This window comes from Camelus ferus, chromosome 4 (assembly GCF_009834535.1).
Source record: "Camelus ferus isolate YT-003-E chromosome 4, BCGSAC_Cfer_1.0, whole genome shotgun sequence".
Lineage (NCBI taxonomy): Eukaryota > Metazoa > Chordata > Mammalia > Artiodactyla > Camelidae > Camelus > Camelus ferus.
The window spans coordinates 73,300,381-73,323,640 of NC_045699.1; the positions used below are offsets into that span (position 1 = coordinate 73,300,381).

General features: G+C 63.2%; 1 protein-coding gene across 1 annotated transcript in view; it reads left to right on the forward strand.

The window, feature by feature from the left end:
- Positions 1 to 6,381: 6,381 nt before the first annotated feature.
- The window catches only part of ADAMTSL2 (ADAMTS like 2), a 35,643-nt gene continuing 18,764 nt past the window's right edge, over positions 6,382 to 23,260 (forward strand). The window contains 9 exon segments of the mRNA XM_032478848.1: positions 6,382 to 7,478; positions 9,197 to 9,287; positions 9,831 to 9,973; positions 10,796 to 10,871; positions 12,012 to 12,114; positions 12,607 to 12,752; positions 12,895 to 13,018; positions 15,827 to 15,907; positions 18,173 to 18,348. Of these exon segments, the coding sequence (XP_032334739.1) occupies positions 9,198 to 9,287; positions 9,831 to 9,973; positions 10,796 to 10,871; positions 12,012 to 12,114; positions 12,607 to 12,752; positions 12,895 to 13,018; positions 15,827 to 15,907; positions 18,173 to 18,348 (939 nt within the window). The 5' untranslated portion in view covers positions 6,382 to 7,478; position 9,197.

Below are 23,260 nucleotides of genomic sequence, written 5' to 3' on the forward strand. Positions count from 1 at the left end.
TCACACGTCCCCCGGCCGCGGCAGCCGCACACCCAACTGCCCGTATGGAGGGACTTGTGCAGCGCGCATCCTTCCGGGCCGGCTTCTTTTCCTTCCCTGGGATGTCCCTGAGATTCGCCCACGTGTGTCGAGTGGCTTATTCCTCTGGCCGCTGTGTGGGCGGAGGTCCACTGCACGGCTCTGCTGGATCCCGTTCTCCTGGGAATCGGAATCTGGAGTATGGGGAGCTCCCTCACACCTTTCCAGAACTCTCCTTTCTGCCAGAAGTTGGCTGGAGCCCATTTCTGCTGTCTGCCGTGGAAGGTCCTACTCGATACATCTGGTCATTCTTTTGCTCAAGCGCCTTCCAAGGCACCCACAGCCCTCAGTGTGAAGTCCAAGCTCTCGAGGAGACCCCTGGGCCAACCGTGCTGGCCTTTTCCCCCAGAGCACACCCCGGTCTCCACCCTACACTCAGACCCCATCCTTCCTCCCGGCCTCCCTGCCTCCCGGCCCTGCCTCCCTGCCTCCCTGCCTCCCCTGCAAGAACACACTTCCTCCTCCTCTGATGTGGGTGGGGAAGGCTCCCCGCCGGGCTCGGCGAGCAGAGGTGCTCCTGTGCTGGGCCCAACGCGCCACTCCCCCCAGCCCATTATCCACCCCTCTGCGCCGCGCTCTTGGTGTGGGGCTGCCTGGATGGTGTGCCCACCACTCAGTGGGCCTGCTCTCCGCCCAAGCCGGGAGCCCGAGCCTGGCACGTGGCAGGTGTTCGACAGACACTGGCTGAATGAATGACTTTGTTAAAAGAATGAATGAAAGTCCAGGGAGGTGGGGCCGCTGCACATTTCAGTCTGGCACTTAGGAGCCCTGTTCCCTCTCCAAATGGAAAAACCAGATCCTGCAGTGTGTGCGGCTCTGGGTAAGAGGCCGGCGACCCCCTGCAAGCTAGTCATGGGCGTCCTGGTCGTCCCTGCCCACCCCTCTGCCCCAGCCCCGGCCCCAACCCCAGACCCCAGACCCAGCTTCCAAGAGGAGTAGAAATCGCGTGGTGAGGAAGTGGATTAGAGGTCAGGTGTTTGGAGAGAGCTCTCTGGAGCCATAAACCCCACTCAGAAGCAGGGAAACATTCCACACTTGGTTTTGTGCATGAGTGTGTGGGGGTGTTTTTTTGCAGCTGTGAACTCCAGGGCCAAGGCTGCAAGCTTGGGGAAGGGAAAAAGAGAAGGGGGGAGGTGGTGGGGGAGGCAGGGGCGGAGGCGCACATGTGTTGTAGCGATTAAGGAGGAAGGGGGCTGAGGAGGGGCTGCCCCAAAGCTGGGAGACAGGTGGCCAGGCCGGGGGCAGCCCGAGGAGCCCCTGCAGAAGGGCTGGAACTCCAGCAGCCCTCTGAGGAGGGGGGCAGAGTGCAGGACGGAGGTGGGGGTGAGGCCTGCGTGTGGCTCCTATCCGAGACCTGGCCGCCTGGAGACAGACCAGCTGGCTAGGGGGAAGGCGTCCAGCTCTGAACAGGACTGAAATGACCCTCGGTTCTCGCTAGAGCCCGGGAAGGGATTGGCCTGGTGAGCTGGGAGAGGGGGAGGCAAAGGAGAAGGAACAGGCCCATTGCTTTGGGGCTGTTGCTGCCCCTGGAGGCGTGGGGAAGGCAGGCGCAGGATCGGGCTGGGCTGGGAGCGGACTCGACCTGGGCAGGCTCCGAGCCAGCCGAGACGTGCGCTGGCATTCCCCGTCCTTCCCGCCTCCCGTGGCCTCCGCCTGCCAGCCAGCCCCCGGTCCTCCCCACCCCCACCCCACCCCTCACCTGCTGGTGCTGGGCCAAACCAGACCCCACAGGCAGCACACCCTCCTTCTGCCAGGATGCCCTCATGTGCTTGCCTCTGTGGTCACGTCGTGGCTCTTGGCCCCCCCGACCCCGCTGGGGTGTGTCCTCTCCATTCCAACCCCCACCCCACCGTGTGTGTCTTGAAAACCATGCACACACACAGATGTGCACTCAGGCCAGCTTGTGCCAAGCACTGTTCCTGCTTCGTCCTTTTGGGCTCTGTCAGCAGCTGGAGGTGGGGGGTAGCTGTCTCTCTCTCCCCGTTTTACAGAGGAGGAGACTGAGGCCCAGAAAGCAGTGGAGACCGGCTCCTGGCATGTGCTTCTAGCAAGGCACCCATGCTGGTCAGCCTCTCAGACCACCCTGACCGCCCCTTCCAGCCCGGGCCCCCAGGCAGCATCCCTCCTCTCCCCAGCAGGTGGCGCTGGTCCCAGTGGGACCCGGCAGGGGCCAGTCCTGGGTGGGGTGGGGGGGGCCCCTGGTGGGGCAGCCACAGCCTGGGGAGCAGGGAGTGGGAGCCGGCCCGCCACCCTCCCCTTCCCTCGCCCCCCTCGACCGTGGGGCAGGCCGGTTTTATAGAGGTGCTGAAATGCCTGGAATGCCACACTGCTCCCGCCTCCCGGACAGCTGTCTGTCTGCTCCGCCCGGCCCAGGATAGCAGGGCCGGCTGCTGCATTTGCATCCTCCAAATTCTGAACACGCGGCCCACAGCTCCAGGTCACCCCGGAGCACATCAGCCCTTGCAGGCTGGCTCTCTGTCTAGGGATCCTCTGAGGTGGCCCTGCAGCTGGTGGGAGGGGCTCTGGGAACTGACACTCCTGACGCCTTCCTTGGGGTCCCCAGGCTGGAGCGCCATCTGGGGCCTTGGCAGTGGGGGTTGTGACAGCAGTTGTGTCGTCTTCAGCTAACGGCTGACACTTAGCCACTCGAGTTACCTTGGCTCCCAAATACCTGCCAGGTGAGCCGGGCGAGAGCTCCGCCTCCCCTGAGCTCTGGGGCCTTGGTGTGCCCTTTGCCCCCGTGAGCCTCAGTTCCTTCATCTGCCAAATGGGGCACCCTGCCTCTGTCTCATAAGGTCACTGTGAGCACAGTTGAGTGTGCGGAGCTCGGAGAGGCACTGGTTTAGGAAGTGCTGGGTGTCTGCTAAGCAGCAAGGAACAAACACGGGGCACTTCAGGCGAATGCTTCTCTGAAAGGCGGCCTCGCTGTCCACTCACGGAGAAATGGCTGCCCGAGGGACCCAGGGCTGGGAGCGGCCACAATTGACTGAACTGCCTCTGCGAGGAGGGGAGACGGGGTGGAGGTCCTGGCCACCTGGCCTTCCTTAGGGACAGGCCCTGCGGCAGCGGAAAGGCTGCTGGGAAGGCACCGATCTCTGCTGTCCCTGCAGGACCTGACTCCTGTCCAGCCGGGCTCGGCCTGAGGCCTGGGCAGGCTGTGAAGTGCATCCAGGGGCCCACACGGACGCGGCTTCTGCCAGCGCCGCTGCCCCTCGCCCAGCGGCCGTCTGTCCCTGGCTCCCCAGCAGGAAGCTCACTTCCCAGCCACGCCAGGGCTTCTCATGGCCCCATCCTTGCTCCAGATTTGGGGACAAAGGAGCTTCTTTCTTGTGGATTTTGAGAGTGAGGAGGCCTAAACACCCCGAGGCCCCCCATTTGAACTCCAAGCCTCGGCCTTGTAGGACATGCAGAGCTGGGGAAGGCGGGGCCCTCTGTTTTGAGGTCCAGCCTCCGGCACACTGACCCCCAGCAGTCTGTGGGGGAGGTTCTTACCGAGCAGCCAGTCCAGGCCCAGAGCTGGTGTCTGCGCTGGGCTGGGCGGGGAGCGCACGAGGAGAGATTGGCTGCTGGACCTCTCCCGGAACCGGCTCTCCTCCAGTCCTGGCCAGCCCCCTCCGAACTGGCCACGTGGTCCTTTGGTGGCTCAGTCCCTGTTAGGGGCAAGAGGTCTGCTGTCAGAAGGTGCCCGGATGCCCGCAGCTCTGGGTGGGCAGTGAGACATCGGGGCTGGTACAGGGTAGAGGTGTTTCGTGCTGGCTGGCCTCTGGGTGCCGGGGTGAGGACCCCCCTCACATGGGCTCTGGCCAGTCCCCGCCCTTCTGAGCTCCGTTCTGGACCCATGGCTGCACAGGAAGGGCCCATCTCCCAGCATGACTGTCCAGCCACTGGGACCCCCAAGCCGGTCAACCCCGGCCCACTGCCCCCCCTCCTGCCTCGGTCTGTCCTGTCCCCAGGCTGGCTTCTCCCCTTTGTTTCCTATGCCTCTCCCCGCCCGCCCGCAGAAATGTGCCCATTTTGCTGCTTCTTAGCTCCTCCTCAGACATCCGGAAAGCTCTGGTGGAAAGACAGTCTCCTTCTGAAGAAACAAGTGTCGGCAGCGTCCCCAGCCAGGGTCACACGGAGTGGAGGGGACATCTCACCCTCACCCCAGAGGACAAGGAGCCGCCAGACAAATCCACCCTCTCGTGTGTCGAGCGTCTTCTACGTGCTGGGCTGTGGCAGGCGCCGAGGGTACAGTGTGAACCAGGAGCAGCCCCATTCTGTGGGGTCCCAGACGCAGTCCGGGGGAGATCCTGCCCAGTGCGAGAAGCCAAAGCAAAGCGTTGACCGCCTGGTGGGCTTCCTGGAGGAGGTGGCTTCTGAAGGTCATCTGGAGGACCAAGCGTCCAGATGGGTGGGAAGGAAGCGCTCCAGAGAACGGGGAGCAGGAACCCAGACGGGGGCCCTGAGCCGTTTCTTTCACTGACTCTCCAGGCCCCCTGGGGCATCTTTGGGGCTGGGGGCAGCAGTTCCGAGGGCTGCTGGGTGACCCGTGGGGCTCAGTGCGAAGTGGGGAGCCCCTTGCTCATGAGGCGGGACGAAGCTGTCTCCCCTCAGGGCCTCTCCTGAACAGTGGGGTGTTCTTATTTGCTGTTAACACTGTGCTCCTTCAGGCAGGGGGAGGTCACGCAGTGACCTGGGGGCAGAGGGCAGTCCTGACAGGTGCAGGGGGTGGGAGGTGCTCCGGCGGGAGCGCCAAGCCCCCAGGCAGCCTCCACCGCCCCATCTGACATCACTCCTAGAACACAGATTCTAAGCAAACACGATTAAACCTTCAAGACGGCGACGGCCGAGCATGAACCCCGAGCACGGCCTCTTCTGAGCAGGCCTGGGCTGCTGCTCTGGTTACTCACTGTGCAGCCGGCTGGGGGCTCCTCAGACACTCTGGGTACTGCCTTCCAGGCCTGGCCGTGACCCTGTGAGTGTGGCCCGAGGGCGCCTAAGTCCCCGCCAGGAGGCCCACCCCGAGCAGCTCACCAGAGCTGACAGCGGCCCCACGCTCGGCCCACGACGAGGCCTTCAGAGGCACTTCCTGCCTGTGCTGGACTCTTCACGGCCACCCCGCCTGCCCCTGCCGGATTCCGGGGGTCTTCAGGGGCCCCAGAGGCCTCCCCTGACCCTTGATGTCTCCCTCCAAAACCTCCAGGCCACCAATGGACCCAGTGTTGGTCACAGCTCCCTGTGGGTCTGGAGTTTGGGGCCCCACTGGTGTCCCTCCGGGTCGGGGAGCCCCAGCTGGCTCCTGACAGTAGCAGGTAGGTTGGGTGGACGTGTGGCAGACCCAGGTCAGACACCTGCTGGAGGTGTCAGGGCCAGGGGTGGCCTTCAAGACACTGTCCTGCTGAACTGAGAGCAGGAGCTGGGATGTTTGTGTCGGCCGGCTGCAGGGTCCCTCCCAAGGGAAACCGTTAGTCACCCTGGCGCTGGCTGGATGTGGAGCCAGCGATGCCGGGAGAGCTCAGGACTGTGCCAAGGGATGCAGAGCCCTGACACTCGGCTGGTGGCAGAGGTCCCAGAGTGAGAGCGATTAGTAGTGTGTCTGTGAGGGGGTCGGTGAGTGTGTGTGTGTGTGTGTGTGTGCGCGCCTGTGTTTGTATGTGTGCACGTGCGTGTGTGTGCGCGCACACGCGCATGCACCAGTGCTGCGTGACAGGCTCCACCGTGTCTGTGCTTCAGCACACCGACCCCAGGGGGCAGCACGGACCTGGGTTCGAGTCTTGGTTCCGCTAAGCATCCCAGGGGCCCCAGGAGGAAAATGAGACGGATAAGACCTGCCCCCCGGAGGGTTCTGGGGTGGGCGAACATGCTGTAAGAGGCCTCCAGATTGAGAAGATGTGATCCGTGAGGGCGCCGGGGTCCCTGATGTGCCGCTTACCAGGTGGGTGACCTTGGGCATCACTCAGCCGTCTCAGAGCCTCAGTTCCTCTGTCTGTAAAATGGGGATGGCAAAGATGCTGAGCTCACAGCTCCTGGCACAGAGGAGGAACTCGGTGCAGGGCAGCGGGCGTGGTTGGTTTTAGTGTCGCTGCTGGTTGCTCTCCTCCCCGACCACTCCTGTCCGTGGCAGAATTTTCCCAGGGGTGGAACAATTCGCAGCTGCCCAAGGAGCTCACCACAGTTCCTTCCGGCAGGGAGGGTGCAGGGAGGGGGAGGGCTTTCCAGGAGCCACTGTGAGCCTTCGACCTCCAGGGCGCAGAGGCAGGGGGATGGACAAAATGGCTCAGTCTGGCCCCCTTCCATCCTCACCATTTGGAGGTATCTCTGCGTCCCAGGAGGGTGGGTTCCGGGGAGCCCGGAGTGTGGGGGCGGTGCCTTCCCTAGCTCCCGGTGCAGCTCGCAAAGTTGGGGGTCGGCTTGGGTTCCCGGGGGCTGGAGTTTGTGCTGTTTGCTCCGTGCTCCGCTCCGGGCTCTGACTCAGCAGGAACACAGGCCCGGAGCCCTGCGCCGGCCTGCCAGGGGCTGCCCGGCTGGCCCCGGCCCGGCCAGGCTGCTGTGCGCTGCCAGGCCGGTGCTGAGCAGCGGCAGGGCTCCGCGCGCCTCCTCCCGCGGGCTCTGGCCGTCCTGGCTGTCTGGTCAGCGGGCCGTGTGTGCTGTTCTCCCTTCCGTGGAGCCCTCGGCTGAGCCCTTGCTGAGTCTGCCTCAGTCCGTCCGCCTGCTTGGGCTTCTGCTTCTCAGGAGAAGCTTTCCAAGGCTGGCTGGCTGACCTCGGAGCATGATCTCCCTTCTGGACCTCAGTCTTCCTATCTGTAAAACGGAGCTATCAGAGTGGATGCCTCATTCACCCCACACTCCAATCTGGGGAGTGTCAGAGACTCGGCTGTCCCCCAGAAGCAGAAATCCAGCGTACCAAGCCTGGGGCTCGGCTTGGCCATCACTGAACTCCCCTGTGACCGTGGGCCAGAGGCCACTTCGTCTGGACACCCTGACGCGCAGTCCTGAGTTCTGGACCCGGGAAGGCGGCCTCCCCGCTCGCTGCCGCGGCAGCAGTCAGCAGGCAGCTGGGCTGGCCTGGCCGGGCTCCAGAGGCGCGGAGCGGGTTAAAGTGTGCGCCAGGCCGGCCGCGGCGGGCGGGGGGAGCAGCCTGGTGGGAAGTGTGAGTTCCTCCCTGTCTGCCTGACAGCTATAAAGGCCGCCGCGCCGCAGAGCCGCCACTGGGCTGCGCGCCTCCCTGGGAACCCCCTCTTGTGGGTGCTCTTTGAAGTGGAGGAGGGAGGCGGCGAGGGGGAGGAGGAGGAAGGGAGAGAGCAGAGCCCACAGCTCCCTGCACGCGGAGCCTCCCCTGCACCGCGCACCTGGCGCCGCCTGCCCGCAGCGGCTCGGCCCCTTTCTCCGTGAGGACAACCTGCTGACCCCCGGGCCAGGTAGGCCACCTCGCCCCGTCTGGCTCCCACTGCAGCCCTCCCAGGGCAGCCCTGAGTGCATGCAGAGCATCCCCCAGCCCCCTAGGGGAGCTGTTATGTAACAGGAGCTGGGCTTGTGGGGAGGGGTCCAGACCCCCAGAGCACCGTGAGGGTGGCCCCTCAGCTCCCAACCTAGGGTGCCTGAAGCCCTTGTTTGCAGGGCAAGCCTCTCCCGCTGGCTGGTGGCTGTTTTTGGACCCCAGGGAGGGATGGATCCCGCGTGAGCCGGGCCTGGCCTGAAGCCAGCGGTGTCTGGGAGCCTTAATGAAAACCAAGTGTGCGGCCGGCTCAGCACCTGTCTTCAGCCTGCAGGCAGGAGCCCGGGCACCAATTAGCCAACAGGACCGCCGAGGGGGCTCTGTGCTTGCAGGGGGCTGGTGGGGGTGCAGATGGAGGCCTGCGGGGGAGGGGTGGCAGCAGGACAGGGAGGCGGCGGGCAGGTGGCTGGGGTGCTGGAGAGCTCGGGGCCTGCAGCCCCGAACTCCAGGCTGCACTGCTGCCTTGCCTTGGGCAGAGACATTCTTGGGGCACAAGGGTGTCACTGGCGTAGCTCCTGAAAATGTGCAGGTGCTTGAGCTGTGAGGAAATGAGGGCTTGACGGAGGAGAGAGAGGAACACACATGGAGCTGGTTTCGGGGCTGGCAGGTGCGGGGGAAGGAGGGATTTCCATACCTTCTTTCCTTAGAATTAGCCGGATGCAGGGGACTAGTCCCCAAGTTTGCTATGGGTTCTGGGGCTTAGTCAGCCACCTTGCTGTGTGGCTTTGGGCAAGTTGGTTTCCCTCTCTGGTTCCAGGCTATAGGGGGATGAACTGGTGGTTTCTGAAACCCCTTCTTCAACCTGCTGGCAAGTGACACTTAGGACCTGAGACAAACCCTGGACAGAGGCCACTGCAGGCCCTGTTCCTCCCTTCTTGGGGGTAGAAAGAGGGGGCTGAGGGCCCAGGAGGCTGGAATCTCCTCTTGATTTGACCCCTGGCAGGGAAGTCAAGTAGTGCTTTGGGCTGGGGGTGCTGAATTCTTAGGAAGAAGACAGCTCCGTGGCCCTGGGCCGCCTGCACTCCACATTCCCGGACACCATCTGTGCGTCTTCTCTGTGGGTGGTGGGGGCCCAGTCCCCTCAGGGGCAGGGGGAGGCTGTGGCCAGGGAGGGGAAGGGCCTGGCAGAGCCCATGGCATCCATGGACCCCCGGCCGCAGGTCCAGGTAGCCGGTGGGGAGGGTCATTCTCCCACGTGGCCAGCAAGTGCTGAGTAGATAAAAATCTCAAGGTGCTCTTGCTTGGGCCAGGTCTCCTGGCCAAAATAATGGACCAGTCAGTCCTCAGCTCCTTGGTCCAGTGGATGCAGCCTTGGCCTACAGGTTTCTCCCCAGGCATTCTCCAGGGAGCTCAGGTATTCAGAGGCAAAGCATGGCCCAGGTCCCCAGATGCCCTCAGGTCAGGTGGCACAGGCTTAGCACACATATCACCACCCTATTGTCTCAAGCCTGTGGCAGGCATCCCTAATCACTCATTGAACTCTTCCAACAAGGCCCACCACGCAGTCACTACCAACCGATCCCAGATAACCTCAGGCCTCAGCACTGGTTGAGCCCTGATGGCTTTTCCCCACAGCGGACCCTGGCCAGCTGGAAGAGGAGCTGGGCCTGGCCCGGCAGTGACAGTGGCCTTTCTTCCTAGGATGGATGGCAGATGGTGGCCTTCACGCTGGGCATGGTCCCTGCTGGCTGTGGCACTTGTGGCTGGGGGTGCATCGTCCACTGGGGCCACGGTGAGTGGGGAGTGTGGTCCCTCACCCAGAAGGGCTGACGATGGAGGGCTGCTTCACGGGTGTGGGGCACACGTCCGGGGGTCCTGGAGCACCTTCCCAGAGCACCCCCAGCTCCTAGGAGCATGTGTTACAGCCAGGCCAACCAGCCCCTGAGCGGGGGGCTCTGGTCCCACCAGAGTCCTTGCCAATTTGGCAGGACCAGAGCTGCACAGCCTGAGGGCTTTCTTCCTGAGCGAAGGCCTGGTGAGCAGACAGGGTGGGTTGTGTCCTGCAGAACCCAGGCCAGGCCCCAGGCTGCTGGGGGAAAGAGAGGATGGTTAGGTCCGGCCTCAGGACCCCGCCATGTTCCCAGGGTCTTCCTGATCCCAAGATGGGGCCTACAACTCCCCGGGAGGGCCTTCTAAGGCCACCCCGAGATCTGAGCCCAGGCTTTGAGCAACCCACCCAGGGGACTGTGTCCTCCTGTCCAGGGCCCAAGGACGGCAGGCCCGTCCGGCCAGGTGCTTCCGCCTCCTTCTAACCGTCGTGGGGCCTCTCACCCAGGACAACAGCCCAACGTCTAACAGCCTGGAGGCGGGCACTGATGCCACCGCCTACTGGTGGGGAGAGTGGACGAAGTGGACAGCATGTTCCCGCAGCTGCGGGGCCGGGGTGACGTCCCAGGAGCGGCACTGTCTACAGCAGAGGTGCGGGGCTGGCGTGAGAGTGGGGCCACCTGGACAGGAGAGGGAGTCCTGGGAGGTAGACAGCCAGGACTTCCACCCAGGGCAGCGGCTGATGGGTGAGGGTCTCAGGCAGGGAGGGGTCTCCAGTTCAAGGCAGCACAGGCCAGGTGGACGGGTCAGTCTTTTCATCGGCCTCCATGGGGAGAGGCTCCTGTGGGTCCCAGGCAAGTGCACCCCAGGACCCCTCCTGCTCCAGGACGCTGGGGAACGCGGGCACCATTTCTAGGGCTCCACCCTGGCCTTCTCTGCTGAAGGCTTGAATTGAAAACACAGGGAAAGCATATAGTACCGGGGTTACCATCAGACAGACCTGGGTTCGAAGCTGGCCTTTGCCACTTCCTAGCTGTGTGACCTTGGGCAAGTCACTTAAGGTCTCTGAGCATCAATTTCCTAATCTGTGGAATGGAGATCGAGCTAGATAGATCCCACCTGACATTTCTGAGGATCCAAGGGAGAGTGTGTGTGCTCTTTAGCCCAGGGCCGGGCACATGGTAACTGTTGTCATATTATTACTAATTCTATGCGCTAAGACCTGTGCTGGGGGCATAATGGGGATCAGAGCTCCCCGGGGAAGGGGCTAAGATACACCCTCAAGTTACCTGTGACATGAGAAGGGCTCTGGTGGAGTGCGGCGGGGGGGACTGAGTGGGGAGGAAGGAGGCCTCAGTGAGAGGAACTGGGGAGGGGTGGGAGGTGCCCAGAAGCCATCCCAGAGCAGGAGCAGGGTCGGGGCTGCAGCTGGCCACTCCTGGCCCTAGCTCAGAACCCTTGTCCTCCCACCAGGAGGACGTCTGTCACGGGCGCCGGGAACCGGACCTGCACGGGCACATCCAAGAGGTACCAGCTGTGCAGAGTGCAGGTGAGGCCCCACCCTGCCCTGTGCCTTCTTAGGCAGGTCTCCGGGCATCTTCTTGGTGGCCCTGGGTCCTCCGGACACTCCATCCTGGGCCTGCACCTTACATCTTGAAGAGAAGAGTGGTGAGGGCCCCTGGGCTCAGAAACCCTCTCCCTGCGTCAAATCAAATCTGCGGTGCTCACTGCAGGCTGTGGGCACCGGTGCCTGCTTCTGCTGGCGGAGCTCAAACGCCCCCTCAAGGTTTGGGGTCTTGGGCAGTGGCCTCCTGTACTCATGGTTTGCCCTGCACCAGGTGCTCACTGGGAGACTAAAGTTACAGGATATCCCATGCCAGCTGCAGCCCCCAGGGGGCCGCCCCTGCACTCAGCGCCCTCAGCACTCAAGTCCTCTCTGTTAATGGCGTGCTGCACCGGGGTGCCCGGGGCCGGGCAGGAGGCACCAACTCTGGCTTGGCCTCTGGGCACCTCTCAACGGGGCCAAAGCCAGCCTGAACCTGACCTCTGGGCGGGGGACAGAGAATGTGTATGCCTGTGTCCCGATGTCTGCATGTCTGTCTGTCTGCACAGGCGGGGGAGTTAGGGGCTAAAGGGAGGTGAGCGGCCTCACGGGTCAGCTGCCCTCCTGGAGGTAAGCTCTGGAGGGAGACCCGCCCAGTTTGGCTTCCGGCCCCCGATGGCCAGCTGGGCCCCTGCACGGGCCCCTCCCCTCTGCCCCGTGGACTCCTCTTCTGTGAAGCCTATTCAGTTAATGCACGTGTCGCAGGCACTGTGGCTACAGCTGCGGACTTGCAGTCGGGCCTCTGCCCAAGGATGCAGGCGAGTGGGCAGGCAGTGTGAGCACAGCCGAGGCTGATGTCTCCGCCCCTCCGCATGCAGCTGGGGAGAAGGCCAGCGTGGTGGGGAGATGAAAGGGCCCGGCCCAGAGCACGAGGAGGGCCAGCACATGTGGGCGTTGGAGGGGTGGTCCCCTCTCCTTCCCTCCTGGAGAGCCCGTGGGATGGAGAGAGAGGAGAGGCCACCCCGTGGGCCGCGGCCCTGGCACAGCCGTCCCGGCTGCAGCCACTTCCTGCTCAGCCTGGACAAAAATGCCTTTGTCGGGCCGAGTTCCTCCTGGAGCCTCCCTCCCTGTCTTCTCGCCTCCCAGGAGTGTCCGCCGGACGGGAGGAGCTTCCGCGAGGAGCAGTGCAGCTCCTTCGACTCCCGCGTGTACAACGGGCGGACGCACCAGTGGAAGCCCCTGTATCCCGGTACCGTTGCGCTGGGCCACCCAGCAGGGGACTCTGCGAGCATCTGTGTCTGATGGGTCGCCTCCTGGAGACAATGGGAGGGCATGCTCTTGTCAGATGTGTGGGCAGGCAGGGAAACTGAGGCCCAGAGGGAGGGGCCTCGCTGAAGGCCACAGGCTGCTCAAGCCACAGTGTGAATGGCTCGGCCTCTCTCGCTCACGGGGTAAGTGCAGGGCTCTCCGGCAGCCCAGGGCCGTCAAGCTGGCTCAGACCTGCAGAGGGGCACTGCCTCCCACTCACAGGGCGGCAGAGGCTGGAACTCGCAGGGCCTGGGCTGGACCCCATCACCTACATCTCGGTCCGTTTCTGCCACTGACACCCTGGGCTAGTCCTTTCCATTCTCCAGGTCTCAGTTCCCCATCGGTGCCATGAGAGGCGTGCTGTTGCAGTGGGTGGGAGGTAAGTCCCTGACTCCGGGCCCCCTGCCCCCCTGAGACCCTGTCTCCCCCACAGATGACTACGTGCACATCTCCAGCAAGCCGTGCGACCTGCACTGCACCACGGTGGACGGCCAGCGGCAGCTTATGGTCCCAGCCCGTGACGGCACGTCCTGCAAGCTCGCCGACCTGCGAGGGGTCTGCGTGTCTGGAAAATGTGAGGTTGTTAAACATTGTAGCAGAAGTCCCGCCAGTCTCATCGCGCCGGCTGCCCACTTGCCCACCCAGGCAGTGGCGGCCCCGGGACCCGGGCCTCGACGCCCTCCCAGCCCTCCCAGCAGCCTCTCCACCTCCCTTCCTGCAGCCCATCGGCTGTGACGGGGTGCTCTTCTCCACCCACACGCTGGACAAGTGCGGCGTCTGCCAGGGCGACGGTAGCAGCTGCACCCACGTGACGGGCAACTACCGCAAGGGGAACGCCCACCTGGGTAAGAGCCCCCCCCCCCCACCGCCCAGGCCCAGGCCGGGGGACCCTGCTTCTGGCCGCGGAGTGGCCGAGCAGGGCCTGCCCCTCCTCGGCCCCCTGTCGCTCGCCCCGGCCCCGGCGGGCTGGCCAGCCGCTCCATCAGGCCCCCTTTGGCTTGGAATGCTCAGCAGCTCTGTTGAGCACCTGCTGGAAACCAGGTGCCGCACATGGTTTGGGGACCACATTTGACCTTTGTGCAGCTGCAGGGAGATGTTAATACCACAGTTAAAAGGTGTAAACTGAGGCACGCGTTCCGTCCTCACCACTGATACGAGATTGGAGTCCAGGCAGGCGGGTTCTGGGGCCTAAGCTCTCCAACCCAAGTTTCGAGGGCTCCCGCCAGCTCTGGGCCGACTGCATACAGGGCCGGCCCCCGTCCCCCGGGCGGCCGCTTGTCCATTTTCACGGCCGCCCCCGCGTGGCCCCACGTGAGCGGCCAGCTCTGGCCCGGCCCGGGTGCGGGCGGCGGGACTGTGCTCTTGGAGGGGTGTCGCTTGTAACACTCCATGTTGAACTGAATACGTTCCTGGGCCTCAGTAAATGCTTGCGGGTTAAACTGGGTTAACACAGCCTCCAAACTGGGAAATGTAGGGCAGCTTGAAACCCACTTAGTGGGTGGGGAGACTGAGGCACAGAGTGGGAATTGCCTGCTCAAGGTCCCCAGTGAGGCAAGGTTTGTCTGGACTAGAACCAACCTGGAGGGATCACCCAAGGACCTGGCTGTCGGGACCCTGTGTGTCCTGCAGGTGGAGGGGATGGATAATTTCAGAGTTGGCGTGAGGGCCTGGACACCCGACCCGTGGATGGATGTGCGGACTGAGGAGGGGCAGGGGAAGGAAAGATGTCTTTAGCGAAGGGCCAGTGCAGAGCAGCGGGCGGGGCCCGCGCAGAGGCCCCCTGGGCGAGGGGCTGTGGCAAAGACATTCCGCGTTTCCTGCCTTCTGTTTGCAAACCTGCGTGTGGGACCTCCTGCCAGATCCCGGGAACGCAGAGCCAGCGTTCAGGCAGTGCACCTTTCTGAACACATGCTGTGTGCCAGGCGCTGCAGGCTGCAGGTGGCCGTGACACACAGGGTTCGTGCCCTCACGGAACTCTCAACGCGAGGGGCCGGGGGCCGACCCTTCAACAGTCCCACCTAACTCCACCAGTGCTTTCTGCGCATGGAGCTGGGGTAGCGCGATGAACTCACTCCCACCACACAGCATCTCCTTGAGGCAGGGACTACCACTGTGGCCATTTCACAGATGTGGAAACGGAGAGGTAAAGACACTAGTTTAAGGTCACACAGCCCAAAGAGGTGGAGCTGGGTTTGAACCCAGACAGCCTGCTCCCTGTTCTGTGGTCGCAACCACTGACCCACACGGTCCCTTGGTAGGTGCGTGCGTGGTAACCACGGTGAGGAATCTCATTAACTGGTTGCTGCTTTTAAAATTAACATATATAAGCCACATTGGACAGAAGTAGGTGGCTGGTTTGAAGCCAAGAGTGATGCTAAGCAAGGGTGGGTTTCAAACTCAGGTTAAATTTAAATAAATGTTATTTCAACAAAGACATCACTTCCTAGTCATTTTGCATCTATAATCCTTGGGTCTGTCGGTGAAATGCAAGGGCAGCAGGTGCGCTCCTGTGTCCCTTCTCCTAACGCCGCAGCCAGCGACAGCAGCTGGCACCTGGGAGCCGGCCCCGCGTGCGGGTGGCAGTGGAGGGAGTGCTCGCACCCCGGAAACAGGCTAGTGCTGCAGATCGCAGCTCCCCCCGCCCTCTCGCCCAGAGAGCTTGGGCCGGGGGTGGGATAAGAATTTGCGGGCACACCACTGGCTGGCCCAAGGGACAAACTCAGGGTCTTCTGGGAGCTGCAAAGGGGGCAGCAGAGAGAGAAATGGCATGAGTGCTGGTCTGCAGGAGCAGCTCACCCGGGCAGGCGGGCCCTCATGCTCCTCTGGCGGGAACCTGTGACTTGGCCTCAGGAAACCCGATTCCAGAGTCCCTCTCACCAGCTCCTCCCGGAAGGCTTTCCCTTCTTAGGGCTTTTAGGCATCTCCCTTCTTCCCCCCAGAAAACCCTCCACCACCTGCTGGCAGCTCTGTCCCTTCCGCATACCCCTGCCCCTCAAGACCCTCGGTCCCTTTGTTGGGGGTCTCCCTGGCTGTCTCCCACCTGACTGACTGGGGCCTTCACTGACACACTGTGAGTGGGGCCTCGTGCATCCTCGTGCACATCTGTGAATGTAGCAAGCCTGTAAAATCAGTGTGATGTTGTGACAACGTGGGTTTTTAAGTAACAACAGTGACTATGCCCTTGGGCCCAGGCTCTGGGCCGCACAGCATCTCCTCCGTCGCCTGGAGTGGCCCTTCGTCCCTGAGCACAGCTGGGGCCTGAGGGGCCCCCTGGGGACAGTGGCAGGGCCGGACCCACGCCTGTTTGACGCCAGCAGAGTTACTGTCCCTGGGGCCCATGCTCTCTGTCAGGGGGAACTGGGCTGGTACCGGTGGGCCTCACTGTGGCCTTGGTAGGAAAGTGTGTCAGAACCCAGTAAAGCTGGGCCCGTGCCTGGACGGAGGGTCAGCCCTACCCCGGCATGGGGGCCTCCGCAAGGCCTTGAACTTGCCTCCTGGGCTCGGCAGCAGCTGTTCCTGGGCTGCCCTTAGACGGTGCCCCTCACCCACCCGGTGTGAAGGAGGGTGGTGACCGTCGACCAGAGTTGCCTTTCCAGTCGAGAGGTGGTGGCCACGGCCGGACCTGCTGCTCACTGGTGTCCGATCTCCTCCAGGGTACTCTCTGGTGACCCACATCCCGGCCGGCGCCCGAGACATCCAGATTGTGGAACGGAAGAAGTCGGCCGACGTCCTGGGTGTGTATGTGGGGCCTTGGCCTCCTGGGGGCTTGTGAGTTTTGCATGAGGTGAAATGCATGGGTCCTGGTGGACGGGGGACACTTGACCCTGGGTCCTTTCTTGTAGGAAGACAACCCCAAAGCCAAAACTTGGCCTGCGTGTGTGTGTGTGTGTGTGTGTGTGTGTGTGTGTGTGTGTGTGTGTGTGTGTGGTGGGGGCCGTCACAGGGAAGCCGACCTCACCCCCGTGTGCAGAAAGACCTTATACTTGGAGCTGCTTGACCACAGCGGGGGGGTCGTGACTCAGGGAGTGAGTCCTCCGTCCCCGGAGCGTGTGGTACAGGTGAAACCTGGAGGTGCCGGAGGTGGCTTCTCTGCCCCCCCGGCCCCTCCTCCCCCAGGATACGGGGAGTGAGACTCTGGAGGTGGGAAGGCTGAGGCCGAGCGAGAGGAAGTAGGTGGCCAGTCCGAGGCAGGGTGATGAGAAGCAGGGGTGGGATTCAAGCCCAGGTCTGGGGCCCTAGAGTTAATGTCCTTGCCCCTGGACGGTCCCTGGTGGGAAGCTGGTTTCCAGGGAGTCCTGGACTTGAGGATTCTGGAGTAACTTGCACAGTGGCTGAGGTGGTGAGACCCAGTGCTGGTGACAATTTCTGGAGGGGCTCCCCGTGTGGCTGGAGGCTGGCAGAGCAAAGGGCTCTGTCTGCACCCCCAGGGGGCGGCTGGAGGCCCTTCTGGCGGAGGTGGCCAGGTGCTGACTTCGGTCAGCCGCTGTGTGGGGGCTGTTCCCAGACGCCTGGCTCACCTCCTTGCCTCTCGTGGGCCAGGGCTGGCGGGGTAAGACTACCCTTCTGGGGGGATGCTGAGGTGGGGGGTGGGTCTCTGCTAAAGATCCACAAGGCTGAACCTGGCCTGGGCTCCCAGCCCTTCAGGCCCCACGGCCAGAGCTTGCAGCCAGGCCTCTGCCAGGCCGGTTGCTCTGTGGCCCTCTGGGAGGGCGGTGAGGCCAGGAAACACCGTGTTCCCAGAGCTGGCGGCAAAGCAGTGGTTCTTGAAACGGACGCGTGGAAATACCAAGGCGGCCTGGGAGCACTGGGAAAGCCGCAGGAAGGAAGGTCATCACCGGCAGGAAACAGGTCCTGGACGCAGGCCGGGGACTTAACCCTGTGCGCAGACCCGGCCCGCGCAGTCCCCCCTGCCCAGCTGGCGCCCTCACCCACGTTCTCTTCCAGTTGCTCCCTGGAGGGCCTTTTCCCCACAGATGGACGCATCCCGCGTGCTTATCTGCCTAATAATAAATTAATCGCCCTGCTCCTCGCTCACATCGGGAGCTTTGGAAGCTGAACTCTTCCCGGCCTTCAGGCCAGTTCCCGGAAGGGGCTCTAAGGGCACCCCCCGAAAGACACACTGTCCCTGAGATGGAGCCTGCCCCCTTCCGGCCCCGAGGCCCCCAGGGACAGCCAGCTTCCCGATGGTCACATGGGCTCTGGGCAGTTGGTCAGCCCTCAGGGCCGGCAGGAGACCGTCTGCTGGGGGTTGCAGGCAGGGTCCCGCTGTCTGGGCATCATCAGGCTCCAGGCAGGCCCTGAGGGCAGCTGTCCTTCTGAGGACGTCGGTTCCATGTGTCCCTGCCCCAGAGAGAAGGCAGGCGCCATGGAGAAGGGACTCACAAGGCAAACAGCCAGCCGGGTCCCCAGCGCGAGCAGCAGAATGTCACGCTCGCAGTGGGTGTACGGAACTGGTCAGCTTGGGGTGGGCCGGTGGGACTGCTGGGACAGGACTGCCCCCTGAAGGGACACTGCGGTTCCCTCCTCCTGTCAGTGGGAAGCTGCGGGGCATCTCGCCCGGGTCCCCTAGCAAGTCTGCAGCAGAGCCAGGCTGGATGGCCCAGCCCCAGCCTGGCTGCCACCTGTCAGCCCGGGTGTGTCTAGACCCTGCCACTCGGGCCGATGCTTCTCCTCACCTCGCAGCCCCCGGCCCCTTTAGGGGCCGCTGGACCCATGGGACCAGGCGGGCCCCGGGCCAGCCATCTGCGGTTGTCTAGACAAGTCCTTGTTTATTTTCAGCTGATAAGAAGGAGGACTCGCGTCTCCCTGGCCAGGGCCACATGCTTTGCGCAGACAAAGCGTCCACTCCCCCGCGATGTGGAGTTTCCTGTCTTCGGGTGTTTGGGGAGGGTCCCAGGGACGGGCCGGCCAGAGGCCCCGAGCGCGTGGTGCCGCCCCCCCCCGCCCCCCCCCCCTCCGGCTGGTCCGGCCCACGTGACCCGGCCGCTGTGCCCTCTCAGCTCTCGCCGATGAAGCCGGCTACTACTTCTTCAATGGCAACTTCAAGGTGGACAGCCCCAAGAACTTCAACATCGCGGGCACCGTGGTCAAGTACCGGCGGCCCATGGACGTGTACGAGACCGGCATCGAGTACATCGTGGCGCAGGGGCCCACCAACCAGGGCCTGAACGTCATGGTGCGTGCGCCGCGGGTTCGGGGCGGCCGGGCGCGTGCAGGGGGCTTCTGGGGAGCTGCGCCGTGCAGCTCGGGTGGGCGTCATGCCTCACCCTTGCACTCATTCACTGATTCGCTCCCTCATCCCAGCCCTCACTCAGATTTTAGTCCCTTCACGAGTCCCCCATTTACCTGTTCACTCACTCACCTGTCAGCTTCCTCACCCAACTGCACGCTTTCCCAGCCTCTCACTGGTGTCATCCATCCTTTCCTCCTTCCTTCCTGCTGTTGGCACCCTGACACTGACCCCCAGGATGCTCGTGGCGTCTCGGGCCAGGGCATGGGGTGTGAGCAGAGGCCAAGAGGGCCGGCCTGTTATGCCCAGCTCGCCGGAGTTTCCCCACGGCTAGTGTCATCGCCGCTTGGCGCCCCAGCCCCGAGAAATATAGAGGAATCGTCACTGAACTCGGGTGCCGTCAAGATGGGCAGTTCTGATGCTCCTGGAAGCCGGCCGGCTTTCGTGGAGGCTGAGGGATATGGCAGGGACAGAGCCCACCCACCTGACCTGATTTGATTTCCAAGTCCCACCATGGCCGGTGTTCACAGCCTCACTTTGTAGATGGAGAAACCCAGGCAGAGATCGGTGACTTGACTGCTCGTGGATCATAAGTGGCCCAGCTGGGCCTCGGGCCCAGGCCAGCCTGGTGCAGAGTTAGCTGTTTAGCTGCTGTCCTGCAGGGGGCCTCCAGTCAGGAGAGCCGCCCCCAGCTCCCTGCACTGCTTCTCAGCTGACGAGCTTCCCCAGCGGCCCTAGAGTCTAATGGGGACTGCGGATTCTACATCTTCCCTTGCAGCTGCCCCTGAGACAGACTGGCCACCCGCCTTCAGGTGGGGGTCCCCAGGAGACAGCCTCTGAGTTGGAGGTCTGCGTGTGGGAGCATTCAGGGTGTGGCCGGGAGAGCAGCACCTGTGAGGGGCGAGGGGGACAGGGCTGGACAGAGGGGACATTGAGCTGTGATGCAGGTGTGACGGGAGGCTAACCGGGAGCTCTGGGGTGGCAGTGGCCCCTCGGGCCCCCTCGCATTGAGGCAGAGGGGCATGGCTCTGTTGCCGGAGCTGGCTGACCCTCAGGGGCCGCTCTATTTGGTTGAGGGAAATTCCTGGGGAGGGACTCAACTCCAGGCACCCCCTGCAGCGTGGGGCGTGGGACACCCCCCACCCCGTGGCACCCACTCCAGCGCCCTCTTCCCTGCTTACAGCCATTTACTTTGTAGAGTGAGTTTATCTCGGCAAGAAGCGCTCCTCTGAACTCCCGCTGGAGTTTTACCCAGGGAGCCTCACTGGGCTAGGCTGGCGGGATGAACTGCAGCGAGTCTGGTGGCTGCAGCTGAATCCAGTCGCCTCCCTCCTCTATGCCGAGCCCCTCTGCTAGCGTGGGCGGCTCACTTGGCCAGGTGTCCCAGCCCCTCCTACTGTGGGCTGTGGCTGTGGGCTCCAGGCCCTTTTCAATCCAAGGTTGCTGCCCTTGCCCTGTTACCATCAAATTGGGCTGGGGGAGGCCAAGAGATGTCCTAGGGGGTCAGCAGGGACCCAAATGTATTCTCTGCCCCGGGGCCCAAGCTGCCCTCCCCGCCCTGGGGGCTTGGGTCAGTGACGCCGCCAGGATGCTGACTCCTTTCCCGGCACAAGGTGGCCAAGCAGACCAGGTGGCGGCCCTAGCTTGCTGTTCCATGAGAGTCTTGCTGTATTTTCTGGGGGACGTGGTGTTTTCCCTTTGGGAATCAGGACCTCTAAACCCACAGACCAAGAGCTGGAGGCTCGGGAAACCTCAAGTCCCCCCGTGGTCACGGGAAAGCACGGCAGAGCTACCGCCATCTCTTGGCTCCCAGATCCGTGTGGTCCACCCGCAGGGAGCACAGCACCCCGTGACCGGGTCGACTTAGGGTGCGTACCCCGTCCCGGAGGCGCCCCTCGGCCCGTGCCACGGGGTGCTGCCGCCTCTGAGCCGCGCCGCGCCCCGCCCCGTCCCGGGCCACTCAGGCTGGCGGCTCCTGTGATGCCGCGAGCGATAGGCAGGTGGTCTCGTGGTCACGTGCGGCCGTGGCACCTCCTTGGCTGTAAAGTGAGTACCGCTGTCCAGTGCAGGGCCCTGTGGGGTCCTGTCTCAGGGGGTCGAATGCTCTGTGAGCCCTCGGGTGTCGGGGCCGGCGCAGGCCCTGTGGGCGGGAAAGTCATCCTCGCGTTCAGAGTAAGGCGAAGCACTTCCCCTCCCAGGATAGAAGGGGTCTAATGGAAATCCACCCCATCACAGAGCGGACGGTCCCCGGAGCGAAGGCGCTCGTCCCAGGCTTGGAGCTGGTCCCGCGAGGCCGGACCTCACTAGCGGAAGTGGCTAGGACAGCCTGGGTGAGCGAGGGCCGGCACTCTGGAGTCTAGGCGTACTTTCCATCCCTGCCACCATGGCTATTCCATCCATGGACCCACTGTGCCGTCAGTGGGGTGATCAGTGCCAGAGGCTGGCCCCGTCCATTGGCAAGGCGATTCCATCTCTCACCCAGCTGTTCGTGTCCCTCCCGTGGTGGGAGCTCCCAGGGGGCGTTAACAGGTGATACAGAGACCTTCCCATTTAACGCCTGCTCTGTTGATTCATCCGCACGTATCTGCTCCAGACCTCCTCAGCCCCGATCTTAAAAATTTTTCCATCCAGGCCCCGACCCACCAGCCAAGCCATCTGCACTGCCCACGAGTCAGTGTACACTCTCACCTAGGACCACCCCACACTTTCCATGCAACCCGGGTGACCACCTCCGTGCACCGCCTGAGGCCCACTGGGGAGATTTTCCTTCTCAGCAACTTTTCAGGGCGCCCCGAGGCAGATCCAGCTTGCACCCCCAGACCACGTGCCCCAGCTCTGAATCGAGGTGGACCATTTTTCCCCCTCTGACTTCATCCTAAGGGAAGCCCACGCAGACGGAGCTGTGAGCTGAGGGAGAGATGCAGGTGCGAGGGTCTTGGGTGATGGGAGCCCGGGCCACCTGCTGGTGAGCTCTCGCACCTCTCGCCTCCTGTTGGCTGCCGCGCCCTCCCAGCCCGGTAACGTGGTGGAGCTGAGAGGCCTCGTGTTGTGGTACTCAGCTCTGTCCGCCCGGGTCACTCGGCGCCCTGTGGTCGAAGAGTCATCTCTAGCCGGGCCTGGGAGTGTGCCAGAAGCCTACTTCCAGTGTGTGCTTAGTTTAGGTGATGGGCCTTGCTCCAGAACGCTAGCAGTCTACGCTGTCGTTTTCCTGGCAAAGCTTGCCAGAAGCCCCGCGGGCCACTTTTCTCACCACAGACACCTCTGGTGCTGCAGGGGCTGCCGGGGATCGCGGCCCAGGGGGGCAGGCTGCTCACATTACAGCCCCTTCTCCTCAGGACCCCACTCAAAGCCGACGACGTTTCATGGTGCTCAGTATGCGGATGGGGCCCACAGTCCCAGACGTGGAGTGCGTTGTGTCCCAAATTCTTCGTGATGGGGGGATATGAGATGCAGTATTTTCCACTTTATTTTCAAGACGTCCTGCCCTGCCCTAGACTCCCGGGCCCTGAGATTTTCGCTGACGTGGCGCCGCGGTGTCTTTATAGGGGTTGGTCTCCATCCGCTGGGATACATGCGCTCTATGAAGGCCTCTAATGCTACTTCCTGCGCGTCTGGACTGATAAACACGATGACGTCAATGTAGAGGCCAAGGCCACGTCCTCTAGGTGGTCCAGGCCCGTTTGCACTGCATTAGGACAGGGAATGGGCCAGTCAGAGCTGTAAATAGCTACTGTTGTCTGTCCGCGTGAAACAGGACTGCGTCTGCTCCTGCTTCGCGGGGAGGGTAGGAAAGACCGCATTGGCCAGATGGGTGGCCACAGAGGGTCGACTTGGGGCCATGTCAGCCCGCTCTGGGAAGGATGCCCCGTCCGCCCCAGGGCTGCACCTGAGCTACCGCTCGGCTGAGAGTGGAGTGGCTCACTGTCCTCTTCCGGGGTCTGGCTGGCTTTTGTTGGGACCAAACTGCTGAGTTAAACGGGGGCTGCATCGCCCCTGCACCTGAGAGGCCTTTGAGAGGGGCACTCATCTGCGTTTCCGCCTGGGATGCGGTGTGGTTTTTGACAGACTCTACTGGATGAGGCTGGGGATCAGGGTGACAGGCTTCTACTTGGCTTTCCCACCCACGGCAGCTCTTACCCACCAGGTCAAGGAGCCAGCGTGAGGGTCCTGCCAACTACCAGCTATGCATCTGGGGAGTGGGTGAGCCTTGGATCCAGTGGAGAGGCCGTGAGCCGGACCTGGGCCATGTTTGGGCCATACCCATCACCCACGTGCTCCCACACTAACGGGGGCAACGATGATGCTTTGGGTCCCTGGTGAACAATGACAACCTGGACCTTGGCTCCAGAATGTCTGCCCGTTTCTGCACTGAACAGCTCACCAAGTAAAGAGCTGTGGGCTCTTTGCGGGAAGAGCTAGGGGAGTCACGCCCATACAAACTGGGTGGGGATCCTCCTTCCTGGGGACCTGGCTGTTCTATCATTCAGGGGGTTCTGGGTCTAAAAACTGGTCCAGGAAATTGGGTGGGGGCGCTGTGACTTCTGTGGCTGCTGCCGTCTGCTTTGTGACCACCTCCCCTTGGTTTCTTCTGGTCGTACGGATTGAGAAGCACATTTTCTGGACCCGTGTGTTTGTCCCCTGGGAGCCCTTGGTCCCGTCAGCTGTGTCCGGAGGTCTCTGGGGTCAGGCCCCCTGGCTACCGCGTCTGCCTTGGTGCTCAGTGCAGTCCTGGGGGCCCCTTGTTCTGGCTATCGTGGACAGCCTCTCCTGACCCCAGCCCTGGCCTATGAGGACTCTCAGCGCCACCCCTCCAGGCACCCCTCTCAGTGGCGCTGGTGACACTTCACTGTCATGTTCC